Source organism: Martes martes (assembly GCF_963455335.1).
Source record: "Martes martes genome assembly, chromosome: 17".
Lineage (NCBI taxonomy): Eukaryota > Metazoa > Chordata > Mammalia > Carnivora > Mustelidae > Martes > Martes martes.
The window spans coordinates 52,942,233-52,956,898 of record NC_137905.1 but is presented as its reverse complement, the minus strand read 5'-3'; the positions used below and the strand labels follow the sequence as shown (position 1 = coordinate 52,956,898).

Genomic DNA, 14,666 nt, shown 5'->3' with positions numbered 1-14,666 from the left:
GAGAGCTCTTCCGCCCGCTCGAGACCCCCGGCGCTTGCTCCCCCTTTCTCTCTGGCTCCCGGCCTCAGGCCCCGCGCAGGGGGGGGCGAGCTGCCCCGGGTTCTTCCTACATCCTCCACCACAGCCAGCCCAGGGCGGAGAGGAGGGTCAGGGGCCCCGGGGGCCTCGGGGCCGAGTTCTCCAGGGATCCTGGGCCTGGGGAAGGAGAGAGCGTCACGGGGGTGGCCTGGGAAGGGGAGACCCCGGGTGTGTCTCGCTGTTCCCCGTGTCCGCCCCGTCTCTGAGGGTGTCTGGGAGCCTCCCTCTCTAGGGGCTTTCCTGGGGCTTTCGCTCGGTGTGCCCGCCCTCCCCACTCTGAGCTGAGTCCCAGCATCTCGCCGAACGTGGCTTCTCTCTGCCGCTCAGGCCTCTCTCTCAGCCCCTGTCTCTCTCGGAGCTTCACGTCGTGGAGGTCCATCCAGGACGGTTACCATCCAGGACGGCTTCGAAGCGTCTGGCGGTCAGCGCGCCGGACACGGGACCCTCGGCCTTTCTCCCCAGACTGGCTACGGCCCCCACTTCCATACTTTGCTACTCCGTCCGCCTTCACCCGGCTACTCGAGCCACACCTGCGACCGCCTCGACTCCGCTTCCTGCTTCCCTCCGCCCTCGGAACATCTCCCCGCTACAGCTCCTGGCCCGGGTTACCGCGGTCGCCCCTTCCCTCGTCCCTCGGCCTCCATCTTGCGCCCCCTACAGGCTGTTCCTCAAACAGCGGTCAGTGACTCTCTAGAACCGTCAACCCCTCGGTCAGTCCCTCGCTTAGCAGCCTCCAGGGGCCTCACCCTGCGACAGAATAAAATCCAAAATCCTTTCCATGGCCCATGAGACTTTGCCTCTCCTTCCCTCTTTAGCCTGAGGCTCCACGGCGATCACTCTGCTCGGGTCACGCTAGCCTCCTCGCTGTGCCTTTGCGCACCTACAGCGTTCCCTCGGCCTGCAAAGCTCCTCCCGCAGATCTCCGCAGGGCGGGCTGCCTCGTACCATTCAAGGCTCAGTTCCGCCCCCTAGTGGGCCCTCAATGAATCGACATCCGCCGAAGGGATGCGTCTCCCGCTCAGGCGCCTTGCTTGGGTCTCCGCTTGGGTCACTTTCCCAAGTTTGCGGTCAATCTGGGGCAGTCCCGGCCCCGCCCCCCGCCCGGCCCGGCCCCTCCCGCTCGGACGCACGCAGGAGGCGCATGGAAGCGCTGGACGTTCCCAGCCTGTTGGCGGCGCGACACGTGTAGTTGCCGTAATGCCGGGCGCTCACGTTGGCGAAGAGAAGCATCGAGCGGGTGCGCTCCGTCTGCACCTTCAGGCCCTCGGCTGCACCGCTGATCAGCCTGCCGGGGATCTGGGTCAGGGACCGGGCCGTGGGACCCTGGCCCGGGACCCCCTCGGGGTGCAGATCCCACTCCACCCCCCGACTCTCATCCTCCCCGATTTCCCGGAAACCCCTCGTTCTGCCCCCTACCTCGAAGACCCCTAGCTTCGGGCTCTAGCTCCCCATGGGCCCCCGGACCACTCCCACAGGCACCCCTCTCCAGGCACCCCCTACCCCTCAGGGTCACTGGACTCTCCCAGTGTGTGCCCCCAATCTCTGCAGGCTCCCAGACCCTGCTGGACCTCAACCCCAGTGGTCCTCTGAAGCTTCCTCGCCATATCGTGAGCACCGACCCCCAAACTTCCCTGAACAGCCCGAAGAGACAAGGTTCCAAATTCATATCGTGGGGCCCAAGGTTTCAGTAAGTTCCCCGAGACCTCCCTGGGGCCCAGATGACCCCATCCCCTAGAAGCTGGATCCCCACTTCTCGGGACCTAGGGCTTGGCTACCTTCCCCCCACCCCCACCCCGCTGTGCACGCCAGGGTGCTGTCCTCACAGTCTGTCATCCTTGTACCACTGGAAGTCCGCAGGGGGCACGGCCATGGCTTCACAGCGTAGGAGGGCGGCCCGTCCCAGGGCCGTGCGGGCACTGGTCACATCCGTGATGGTTGGAGGATCTGGCCAGGGGCAAGAGTCAGTGAATTCTCCTAGCGAGGTGAGGTCTAAGGGGTTCTATCCCCATCCCCTCCTCCCTCCTTCCCAGGTGTCCAGCATGCCCATGCTCCTCCCCAGGGACCCAGGGCCTGCCCCCCTTTCATGAGGAGTGCCAAGGGGGCTCACAGTTGACTGTGACCAGCACGCGGCGGCTGTCAGGCGCCGAGTTGACGCCATTGTGAGTCACGCACTCATATTCCCCGGCCTGTCCTCGCTGGATGTCAGAAATCTCCAGGATCTCGCCCTCCGAGGTGAAGCCGTCTGTGCGGGGAGGGAATGGGAGGGGGCGGGGCCAGACACAAACACTTAACACGGGACAACACGGGCACAACACGGACATACATCAGCGGGGCAGGCATCGCAGGGCCTGGAGTGCCCGGGTCAGTGTGAGCCAGGAGGGATTTGAAGGGGTTTGGGGCAGGGGTGTGGATCCCCGGCCTGAGATCTCCTGCTAGGGGTGGGGCAAGGAATGAGGGTCAGGAGCCTGGTAACTAGAACCCAATGGGGAGAGTCCTAGAATGTGGGGATGCAACCGATCCAGGGATCTGGGAGTTCACCATTCAGATCATGAGGCTCACAGAACCCAGTGGGGGGGATCCCAGGATCTTGGATCTCAAAAAGATCCAGATAATACAGACCCAAGGAGGGGGCGGTCCAGAGTTCTGGGATCTTATTCTTGGGCTCAGGGAATCAGGATCAAGTAATTGGGATCAGTAATTCAGATATCTCGGGGCTCATAACACATCACCAGGCTCGGAAGACACTTTGGGACAAAGGGCATCTAGGGATCCAGGATCTCAAGCCCAGGACTGTGGGGCTCAGATGACCTGGTGCGAAAGGATCCGGGATCTGAGACCAAGTTATTGGGTTCTGGGGTCTCGGGGATAGAGTGATTGGCACCACTGCTCTCTAAAGACCTAATGACTGAGGGTCTAGGGATCTGGGGAGTGGGGGTGGAGATCCAGGCAAACGAGGTGCTGGAGATCACGTTCAGGTACCGTGGGGCTATGTTTGGGGGGGGCCTAGAGTAGTGGTTCTCAGCTCCATCACCAGAATCACCTGAAGGGCTTGTTAAAATAGACTGGTGGTGGTGGCGGCAGGCGGGGGAGATTTGAATTCATTAGGCCTGCAATGGGTCCAGAAGGGGTATTTCTGGCAAGCTCCCGGTGAGGCCGACGCTGCTGGTCTGGGGACCACAGCCTGAGAACGGCTGGGCTAGAGCATCTGGCAGAGGAGATGTAGTGAAATGACCAGGGGATGGGAACAGAGGCAGGGGCCACTGGTTATAACCTGACTTAGGGTTAGTGGTAGGGACTGAGGACCCAGAATTAAGTTAGCCGGTGGGGAAGAGACCAGGGCTACTGGGGTGGGGACAGGGAGCAGGCTGGGGTCCAGCAAATGAATTAGAGGCAGTGGTTCAGCCCTGCAAGTGCTGAAGTCTCTGAGGCTCTGGGGGCTGCTGGCGACATAGCAGGGTCAGTGGGGAAGGGGGAAAGCAAATCATGACAAGGTTTGGGGGGATGAGGGATGGAAGAAAGGGGGAGTCTGGGACTCTAGCTAGGGATAAGGGAGATCGAGGGGCCCAGATTGCGGAGTAGGGAAAGGGGTTTTGGGCCAGGGGTGGGGTCCTCACCTCGGAGCTGCCTCCAGGTGACTGTGGGCTCCGGCCGTCCCACGGCCAGGCAAAGCAGGTTCACGTTGCCCCCCTCATTCACTGTCACAGGCGAGGAGATGTTCACGATGCGGGCGGGGACTGCAGGCCAGAAGGGCAGAGGTCAGCGAGAGGCCGAATATGGCCTCCAAGGACCCAAGAGCCCTGGCCCCTAGCCCCTCCTCCCTTAGACCCAGGGGTCCAGCCAACATTCCCTCCATCCTTCTGAGAACTCCTCTGTGTTTCTCCCTTGCCCCTGGGTCTGGCTCCTTGTCTAACTGCTGGTCTCTCTTTCCTGTTCGTTTGCAGTCTCTGTCGCTCTCTCTCTCTCTCTCCCCCTTCATCCCAACTTGGTTTCTCTGCCTTCTGGTTGGAACTCCTCCCACTTTATCTCTGTCTACTTTTATTTATTAATTGTTATTATTCTTATTTTAGACAATTAATTTCTATAACAAATACTCATACGGTGCTTCTGGCGTGGTAACCCTGTTCTCAGTGTTTTACACAAATTAGCTCATTAAACCTTCACCACCCTGCCACCCCCTGGGGTAGATGTCGCTATAGTCATCAATTCTAACACATATGGCTGTTTCTCCCACCCACTGGAACCTTATTCCAATCAGGAGGGCCTGCCAACAGAGGATGCTGGAGTTTAATTGGCGGGGTTATTTCTCTTTTCTTTTTTGGCAGAGCATAAAATAAAGAGGCCCCTTCCAGTTGACCATATCTTGGATCTGATGCACGACAGAGTCATCCCATTTTACAGATGAGGAGTCCGAGGCCGCCCGGCTTGCTCAGGGCTCCTCAGCCGCTGGGTGGTCTGGCTTCTGAGTCGGGGCTTGTCATGGGTCCCCTGGGCTGTGTCTGTCTCTGGGTCCCTGTCTCTCCAACTGCTCCCTGCCCTCCTGAGCTCTGTCCCCTGTTGATCTCTCTGTCTCCTGCCCACCTTTCCCTCTGAATTCTGGGGCACCCAGCCATACGGGACCTGCTCTGCACACCCGACTCATTTTCTCCCCCGACCCCTTCAGCGCTGCTCCGTGTCTGGTACCAGTACTGCCCCCAGCTGAAGGTCTCAGCTCAGATGTTACGTCTGGGAAGCCGCCTCCTTAGAAAGTCAGCTTCGAAAGGGCAGGGAGAACCCGCCTGGCTCCTTCTCCAACCCCCATGCCTAGAGCCATGCCAGCACATAGTAGGTGCTCCGTAAACAGAGTTGAGGGGAGCCGGGCTTCCCTGAGCACCCCCTCACCCCTGCAGCTCTCCTGCCTTAGAAGCTGTCATGCTGAAAGGTCACTTTCTGGGTGGCTGTCCCTCCTTCCGCTTGGCTGAAATCTGCGAGGGCAGGGTGTGTGTCTGCCTTCCACACCACGTATCCCCAGGATCGGGGATCAGACAATTGGCAAGAATGTGAGGATTCCCTCTCCCTCGTGCCCTCCGTCCCCTCTGCTACCCAAGGCCCAGCCGAGGGCTCACCGTGGACGATGAGGTAGACCTGAGTGGTGTACGGCTGGTGGCGGGTCTGGAAGGAGCAGGTGTAGAGGCCCTCGTCGCCGAGCCCCACCTGGGTGATGAGGATGGAGAACTCCTCGGGCGTGTTAATGAGCAGCCGCACCCGCGGGTCACTGGTCCAGCGGTCATTGCCCGCATACAGGATGTTGGAGCGGTTCAGCCAGGCCACACGGGTCACATGCTCGTCAATGAAGCAGCTTCAGGGAGGACAAGGGTGGAGGGTTCTTCTCTCCCCCACCCCAGAAGGCCCTCCAGGTTCCGCCATCGTGGGGGCTCAGAGGTGGGCAGAGGAAGGCTCACTGCATCGCCAGTTCCCACTGAAGCCCTGTGTGGGTGACTGGGCCCACTTTACAGGTGGGTAAACTGAGCCTCAAGTTTGAGCCCAAGTGCGCAATGGAAGGGTAGCTGATGGTTACTGAGTGAATGTTGTGTGCTAGAGACTGGAAAAATATCTGGAGCACTCTGGGAGAGACAGGCAGAGGTGCAGAGATGAGGGAGAGTGACCCAGGGAGAGGGGGACAGAGACCCAGAGCGAGGGCAGGCCCAGTGTAGGGAGCAGCACTGAGCCAGGGGAATAAGCCTGGCTCCCATCTGTTAAGTGGTCACAGTGTGCTGTGCTCTCTGAACTTGGAATGTGTGTACAAAATCTTGAATCCCCGTGGCAGCCCTCATAGTGGCTATCATCCCTCCACCCATTTCACGGATGGGGACACTGAGGCCCAGGCACAGAACCAGGCCCAGAGTCCATGCCCCTAACCACCTCTCCTGACTGACAGAGGCCAGGCTGTCCGTGCAAGTCAGGATTGTCTTCTGAGGAAGGCGACAGAGCGGGACTGGGTGATTTCAGAGTCCCTGAGATCAGAGGTACCTGAGGGTGGCGTTGTCACCTTCGCACACTGTGTAGTTGTCCGCGGGAGAGCTGAACTCCAGGCTCTGGGACAGCAGCCCTGTGGACAGGAGGGGCAGCTCAGCGGGGGCTGGACACGTCTGCGCCCACAGACATTTCCCACACCCCGTGGCAAACACAGTCATCGATGTTTCCAGAGACGCGCAGCAGACGCGCTCGAAGCAAACACACGCAGCATGTCCCTTTCCGCAAGCTCGCGCTGACTCAGACTGGGACACACAGGCCTACACGCCTCCAAAGACCACATCCTAATCACGGCACACAAACACGCGTGTGCGCACACACACGTACACGTATTCACAGAGGCCATGCCCAGAGCCACACCCATATACATACGCAGATACACAATCACATAAATGTGTATGCAGACATGCACACACGTGTCCACACAGATGCTCACATATTCACAGTGTACACACACACACACACGCTCAAAGTTCAAGGACACACGGAGCCATATATAGACTCACACAGGTGCACATACAGACATACAGATGTACACGTACACGGGCACCTACACATTCAGGCTCATGACGCACACACACACAGATCCATGTACGCATAGCAATTCAGAAACACAGGGAAATACAGAGTCACCCACGTGTGTACGCAGACCTACGGACACAGAAACGCGAACACGTGCTCCCAAACATAGGCGCGTGCGTGTCTCCACTCAGACACACAGCTATCACGGATGCACAGATTCGCCCTTGGGCCCTGGGTACAGCCACAAGGACGCGATTCAGACACACCCGCCTGCCCGTGCTCGCGGGGCACACCTGCAGGCGCACACCCACGCCAGCCCGCACCCTCCAGCGCAGCTCATGGGCACCATCGCCCGGCAGAGCCCACACCCCCACCTATTCATGTCTGTGGACCGTGGCCAGTGGGCTGGACCAGGGCCAGGGAGTGGGGGCTGGGCATGCAGAGGCGGAGGCGGATGGAGCCGCACGGGGCGGGGGAGAGGAGGCTGGATGACCTTGGATGCCTGGGGAAGGAGGGCTCCGCATGGGGCTGCCCTGCCCCCACCCTCGCATGAGGAGCTAATTAATCTAATGAATTAATTGCCCGTGCCGCCCCAATGACTCCCATGGGCCCTCTCCATCAGCAGCCCCTCAGGAATGGGCTGGGGCAGAGCCAGTGTGGAGGGCTCCCCAGGTCCTGGGGTTTGGGGTGGGCCCTGCAGCCCCTCACCATGGCCAGAGTCACTTCTGGATGCAGGGAAGGGGCCTGCCTGCACCTGAGCTGTGCAGACTGGACACGGCCACACACAGCCCTGGTAACAGCAGGAGACGGCTGGGAGACAGACACGCACAGAGACAGAAACATCGCCGGGACCCAGGGAAGACACCCAGAGCCCAGGCTGGGCCAGGAAACAGTCTGACACTCCAACACCCAGAGGGCAATGGGGCCTGCTCGGGGGCCCAGGGTATACACAATCCTGCTGACACACAGCCCGGGACCCATGCCCAGCAGAAGGTCACCCCACTGTACACAGAAAGACCCACACCGTCGCACTGACACCAACAGCCCCAAACGCAGGTGGGGGCTGTCTACATGCAACCGGTTACAGCCCCATCCGGGGGGCCATTGCTGGCTCTCTCTCTCTCTCTCTCTCTCACACACACACATACACACTAGCCTCATCAGTCACGCTGACACTACCAGCCGAAGGGCCGTGCTCACCACCCCCCGCCCCTGCACTCTGGAAAGTCGTGCAGAAAGCTACAGTGTTCAAGGAAACAGTTACCCTGTCACAGCCTCTCAAATACAAAGGAGCCGCCCTGGGCCAAGAATCGGGTGCATGCAGTCACGCTGTCACCAACGATCAGATCACACACACACACCTCCGCACACACACACACACACACGCCACGGGACCTGTCATACTCCTGCTCACATACTCCCAGACCCGGGCTTCTCTACTTTGGCCCCGCTGACGTTTGAGGCCAGGTGCTTCTCCCCTGTGGGGATTGTCCTGTCCCCACCAGGGACTGTGGGGACTCCATACCGCTATCTCTGGGATCTACCCACTGGATGCCAGTAGCTCCCCCCCTTCACAGCGGTGACGATCACAACTGCTTCTGGACATTGCCCGATGATGCCCCGTAGGGGCCAAAATCCCCCCTCCTTCTCTGGTGACAGCCACTGTCCAAGGTTACAGGAGGCCTAGCCGTGAAGACGGAGCTGTCCAAGGTCCCCCAGGCTTCAGGGGCCCAGGGCTCCCCAGCTAAGCCCTGGGCTACACCAGCTGCCGCTGGCGCGAGCAAGGCCCACAGACACAGGCGGACCTCAATCTTATGTCCTGGCAGACAGAAATACAGACACACACTCCTTCCAGAGGGATCTTCCTAACACTCAGAGCTGCCTCCGCTGCTCCCGTGGCTCCCTACTGCCCCCCAGGACAAAACTCAGCCCCCCTCAACCTGGGTCCGAGACCCTGGAGTCACTCTCCTGCTTTGTCTCCCCTAGCGCGTGTGTGTGGCCCAGCTCCACATTCCCCACTTTTCTCCTGGTCCCTCTGTCTCACCGCTTATGACAAAAATGCTTCTCCTTCTCCAAGGGTCTATTATAATGAGGCCTCTCCTAGGAGAGACAGCGCATATGAGCTCCTGCCCTGCTCCCAGGGGACCCTGGATCCGAGTCATCTGCTTCCCCCACCTGCTCCTGCAGGGCAGAGCCTGGCTCAGACCATCTGTGTCCCCATCATGCCCAGCTCCAGGCTCAGCTGAGGGCAGTCCCAGGAGATAAGAGATGAAGGAATCCATGTCTCAGACAGGTCTTGGATTCTTGGTCCCTGTGTCATGCGTCTGCATGCCTGTCTCACACAATTCCCAGATTCCAGGATCAGGACCCTCCTCCCTGCTGTGTGACCTTGGGCAAGTCCCTTCTCTTCCCTGGGCTTCGGTAAGTGGAGGTAGGGGTTGGGTTAGTCATTCCACACTCACTCAGTCCCTGAGCACCGCTCTTCCCTCTGTCTCGGTCCTGTTCACCCCGGATCCTGTCTGAGCCTGCGTCCCTCACCAGATGGGAGCCCATCAGGGAGAGGCCTGGGTCCGACCCACCTCCAGGGTTCCAGCGTTGCTGGCTCTGGGCCTGGCCCACAGGAGGCCTCGAAAGATGTTTAATGTAAAAATAAATAAGCCGGTGCAAATGAGATCCACTCTGTAGGAATTCTGCTTGGAAAACTCTCCCTTAATTCTGGGAAGCCCTCCTTACCCCCTCTAAGCCTGGTCTGTATTCCCGCAGTGCCTGGACTACCTCCATTAGAGCTCACATCACACCATGGTGGCCATCTATTGTCTGTTTCCCCCTTCAGACTAGAAGTTTCTTGAGGGCAGAGCCTGGGTCTGACTCAGGTCTGTATCCTCAGCATCTCCCAGCATATGGCCTGACCCTGGAAGGCCTTGGGAAATATCTGTTGAAAGAGTAAATGTAAATAGATACGTACAGCATGTGTCTCCAACTCTTGAACTGCTACTCATCCTTCAAGATCCAAACTCAAATGCCCCCTCTTCCAGGAGGGCCTCCCGGACTGCTCAAGACAGAGAGTCTCAACCCTTTCTACTGGATACCCTCTGACTCAGCTGGGACAGTGTTCAGGGGTGCCTCCCCAGCCCAAATCTTGGCTGTGTCCCCCAGAGCTGGGTTTAGCCCAGAACAGGGAAGTGTTTGTAGGGAGAATGAATGGTCCTGAGAGACTGGATAAAAAAGCTGGGAGGAATCTGTGCTAAGAGAACAAATGTCTGCCCCACCATTGCCTGGCTGGGTGAGCCCTAGACGGTCTGAGCCTCAGTTTCCCCATCTATAAAAAGGAAAAAAAAACCCAACAGTCCTTCCCTCTGAGGGTTTTGTGGGGCATTCCATGAGAACATGCAAGCGAAATGTTTAGCTCAGCGCTTAGCATGCAGGAATGGTCCGATAAATGCTAACTGTTCTTAACAGCACCTTCTTTTTAAAGAAACATCTATTGCTATCCGTGGTTCGGTGTCAGTCCCCCGGGGGTGGGGGTGGGGTACCCGTTGCTCCGTGCCCCGCACCCACCGGAGTTGAGTCAGCGACTCATGTCTGGCTGCCCTGTCAGCATCTGCTCTGACACCACGGCGCCAGCATAACCGGGCCACTGAAAGAACAGACTGGGGATCCGGGCTGCCGGGGTTCGAGTCCCCGTACCGCCAGTTACTTGCACAAATCCCTTCACATCCCTGGGACTCAAGTTTCCCCCTGTGTAAGTGGGGATGATCATTGTGCCTCCTGCATGGCATTGTGGGTGGTGGGGAGGAAGACAAGAGGTCACCCAAGCAACAGGTTCAATGCAGAGCCTGCTAGCTGAGTGCCTGCCCACAGCCCCCATGTGTGCTGGCTGATGGGATGATGGTGCGGCAGGTGCCCCAGATGGTCTGGGGGGCCAGTGGTGACTGGAAGGACCGCTCGGGTCTCTGCCAGTCTGCACTAGTAGCCTTCATACCCCTTGATAAGTCAAACGATGAAGGTCACATGTAGGTGAGTTTCCTCCCCTTAAGTGAGAAAGAGATTTCTAACAGATAGAGGGCCTCTGGTTGGAGATAAGCACCTCCTGCTACCCCTCAAAGGGGGAACTTTGGTGAAGCTGGGACTCTCCAGTGGGGGGAAGCTTGGATTCCACAGTTCTGGAACCCACCGATGGGAAGCCAAGGCCCACAAGGGTGGGTGACTTGTGGCGGTCACTCAGGAAGCTGTGGCAGAAGTGAGGCTGGACCCAGGGAGGAGTGGGGGATGCACTGGGAGGGGGTGTGGCTCTGGCAGGGAAGAGCTGGTGAGAAGGGGCTGGAGCCCCCAGATCCGCCTTCCTCTCTGCTGACCTCCAAGTGTAGGGACCTTCCCAGGTCAGATGTCTGGACTCCCCGGGCCAAGAACCCTGGAACTTTCCATTATACGTTGGCTGCTCCTTTCTGCTGGTTCCCACCTCAGGACCTTTGCCTCCACTGTTCCCTTGGGATCTTTTAAAGGCCGACTTCTCTCCTTTCCTTCTGAACTCTGCTCCCTGCAGCTCAGACAGGGCTCTCTGAACCACAAGCGCTCCCATGGTCGTCCCTGAAATCACTCTTAATTTCTTTACACTACCCTTCGTCACTCTCTGAGATTACCTGTTTACTTATTTCCTTGTTTTTAGGTTTTGATCTCTCTCCATCCCACTAAGATTGAGAGCTCCTTGACTTCATCCGGCTTGCTCACTGTCGCGTATATACACATCCCCAGTGCCCACAACAGAGACTCTGTGCTCTGTAAATATTTGTCAAATATCCAGTCCGGACAGACCAGGTGCCCAGAGGACCATGGACAGTGGCCAGCATGCCCCGTTCTGCCTGCCCCACTCCGTCCAGCACCCCTCACCGGCTGGAAGTGAATATATGTATGTGTGAGTGTGAGTGTTGGCGTAAAGAATTTAGAAAAGAAACTAAAGATAGAACCATATCTCTGGATGCCGGGGAGCTTAAGTTAAGTGGGGAAAAAAAAGCCAGTTGCGGAGAAATGGGCTTGTTTTGTTTCTGTCTCAGGGAAAACATCAGCCAACAAACCAACACCTTACATGTGTCCAACTCTGCGTGTCTGACTTTGAGTGAGGGAAGCCGTGACCTGGGCTCTCTCAAGAGAGTGCAGGGGGTGCGTGTCGGAGGGGCGGGGCCAGGACAAGGTGGGATTTGCTCTAATGCATACTTGTAGAGGAATGCTCACTTGCATGCATTCCTTCTGGAATGTGAAAAAGAGCAAATGAATCGGTGAGGAGAGGAAATGCGATTTTGTGTATGTCCCCCCCCCCCACCGGCTTTTTCTCAGAGCGCCCCAACTGTCGGTGGGTGGGGCTGCTTGCTGCCACTTGGATCTGTCTCAGACCACCCCCCAACGCCTCTTGCCCCCCAGTCTCCGATGGGGAACCCAAGGCCGGGGAGTGGGAGAGGACTTGGCCTAGGTCACAGGCCACCTCCTGGCTCCAAGAAGCTCCCAGCCCAGGACGTGTGTACAACAGCAATTTCTGGGATCTGGAAGATTTAAGTAGAAAGTGGGAAGTTATCTTGAGACTGAAGGAGAAGAAGGGTGGTGAAGGGAGAGGCCAAGAAGGGTGGGAGTCACGAGGGTACGAGGAGCACGGAAAGGAGAAGGAGAAGACAAGGGACAAGGGAAGGACAAGGACAAAAGATGGGAGGTGTCAGCGGCCGAGATGGGACGTGATTTTCCAGGAGTGAAAGGAGCTTGAGGAACGAGGGGGCCGGGAAGAGACAGGTGCATGTGTGTGACGATGAGAAGCGGGGCCCAAGGCAGGGAGGGCAGATGTGAAATTGTACTGAGGACGGCAGGGATGGAGAGACAGAGACCCAGAGACAGAGACAAGCGGGATGTCCCCCAGAGTTAGGGAGCCTCTGGAAATGACCTAAAGAGCGAGTGACAGAGGCAGAGAGATGCAGACAGACAGAGCGTCAGACGGTGATTCAGACAGGTCAGGCTGGAGGAACATTCGAACCCGCTCCAACCCACTGAGGCTCCAGTCAGCTGAGGCCCTGGGGCTCGGGGGTCCTGCGCGTGGGGCCCTGTTTGTGTGACTGTGGGTGTCTGCAGGCGCAGCTCTGGGTCAGACCGGTGACGGGTGTTTATGTGTCTGTGCGAGACCCGGTGTGTGTGGGTGGGAGGCTGAGAGTGGCTGCCTCCTTGAGACTGTTGAGGTCTCTAGGTTGTCCCTGACTGTGTGTCCGTGACTGTGATCCTTGGTTCAAGGCAGGGCCTGGGGGAATCCTCCAGAGGCTCTGAGTTAACCCTGATCCCTGCCTCCTGCCTTCTTGCTCTCGCCTCCTCTCCGCAGGGGGCACGTCCTGGACCATCCCTGGCTGCCAGCCTACGGGGGAGCCACAGGGTCCCAGCAGCCATCCACATCCTCTCTCCAGAGACTGCCCAGCTCGCCCCTCCCCACTCCACACACCGGCCCCCAGCCCCACTCCTCCCTACTCTCAGCAGGGCTGAGATGAACCCATTGACCCCAGGTTAACCCCTCCCTTCCCTCCCTTCCCATGCCCCTCTCTCATCCTCCGTCCAGCCTCTGAACCCTGCTACTCAGCCAGATCCTCCTGCGTCTGAGTCCCCAGCCCAGCGCCCCCAACTTCGTGGATCACCAGCTCCATTCCCCTACATAAGGGCAACCTCCCAAACGCCGGCACTTTCTCCCCACCTCGATGACCCAGCTGGGAGGCCAGAGCCCCTCTTCTTTTCCTGGCCCTGGGAAGGAAGTCTGTGGATACCCCTGCCGCCGCCTTTGACAGACCCTGGGAAGACACCATCCCCCCACCTTTGCCCAGAAACGCCCACCGCAGCCCTCAGGCCAGGACCCCCTCAGGGACTGTCTTCACTCAGAGATGAAGACCCCCGACGGGGCATCCCCTTCCCCTCCACACCCCAACTCAGTTCAGAGAGCCTGCCCAAGCACCCTTACTTTAGCGTTTGATCCCTCGCCCTGATCGGGAGCCGCAGACTCCCGCCCCGAGGCCGGGATCAGGTGTCCGCGACCCTCTCGCCGGCCGGGAGAAGCCGACCTCCGCCCCTAGGCCCAGGCTTGAGCCCCGGGACGCGGAACCCTGCCCCCGGGGCACGAATCCGGGCGTCCCCTTCCCAGCCAGGGGGTGCAGCCCCCGCCCCCGGGCCCAGACCTCAGCGTCCGGGGGGCCTCCCCTTCTCCGCCTGGGACGCAGCCCCCACCCCCAATCCCCGCTCGGGACCCCGGCGTCCCGGCCGAGTCCCCCCCCCCCGCCCCCGACGCTGCGGTACCTCGGCTGATGACGGCCAGGCCGGCCAGGGCGGCGGCGGCGAGAAGCCGGAGCCGGGCCCCGGGCGCAGGGGGGGGCATCGCGGCAGCGGCGGCGCGAAGGGGGAGGGGAAAGGGGGGGCCGGTCCGGGGCGCGCGAGGCCGGGGGGAGAGGGGGAGGGGGAGGGGGACCCCGCCTGCGGCTGCACCGGCCCGGGGGGCGGCGGGGGCGGGGGGAGGGGGCTGGGGGGGCGCGACGAGGCGGCCGGAGCTGCTGCAGACCCGGGGAGGGGGGCGGCGCTGACGGGCAGGAAGGCCGACCAATCAGGGGAGGCGGGGGGCCGGGGAGGCGGGGCCGAGGGGGGGTTGCTTGTTGGAGGGAGAGGCCTTTGTTACTGCGGCCCGGCCCCTACCCCCTCCCGCCCCGGGCGTCCCCACGTCTTCCCATCTCGAAACCCCAGAACCCCGGGTCGGGGACTCTTCTTGAGCCCACCTCCTTTCTGCTTCAGGTCCCGATATCATCCTCCCTCAGACCCAGGAGTCCGGTCCCCAGGCCCCTCCTCCCACAGACCCAGGAGTTCAGGACCCCAGCCCCTCCTCCCTCAGACCCAAGAGTCCGGGCCGCCAGCCCCTCTTTCTTTAGACCCAGGAGTCCAGACCCCCAGCCCCTCCTCCCTCAGACTCAGGAGTCCAGTCCTAGCTCCTCCTCCCTCAGACCCGGGAGTCCAGGCCCCCAGCCCCTCTTCTCTCAGACCCAGGATTCTAGGATCCCAGT

General features: G+C 59.9%; 1 protein-coding gene across 1 annotated transcript; it reads right to left on the bottom strand.

The window, feature by feature from the left end:
* On the bottom strand, positions 1–13,993 carry IGLON5 (IgLON family member 5; the record flags this gene model as incomplete). Its single annotated transcript, XM_080829116.1, has 8 exons — positions 1–195; positions 1,209–1,363; positions 1,902–2,022; positions 2,186–2,320; positions 3,693–3,812; positions 5,181–5,413; positions 6,085–6,163; positions 13,915–13,993. The coding sequence occupies 8 exons, from the start codon at positions 13,991–13,993 to the stop codon at positions 107–109; spliced, it is 1,011 nt and encodes a 336-aa protein (XP_080685242.1). The 3' UTR covers positions 1–106.
* Positions 13,994–14,666: the final 673 nt, after the last annotated feature.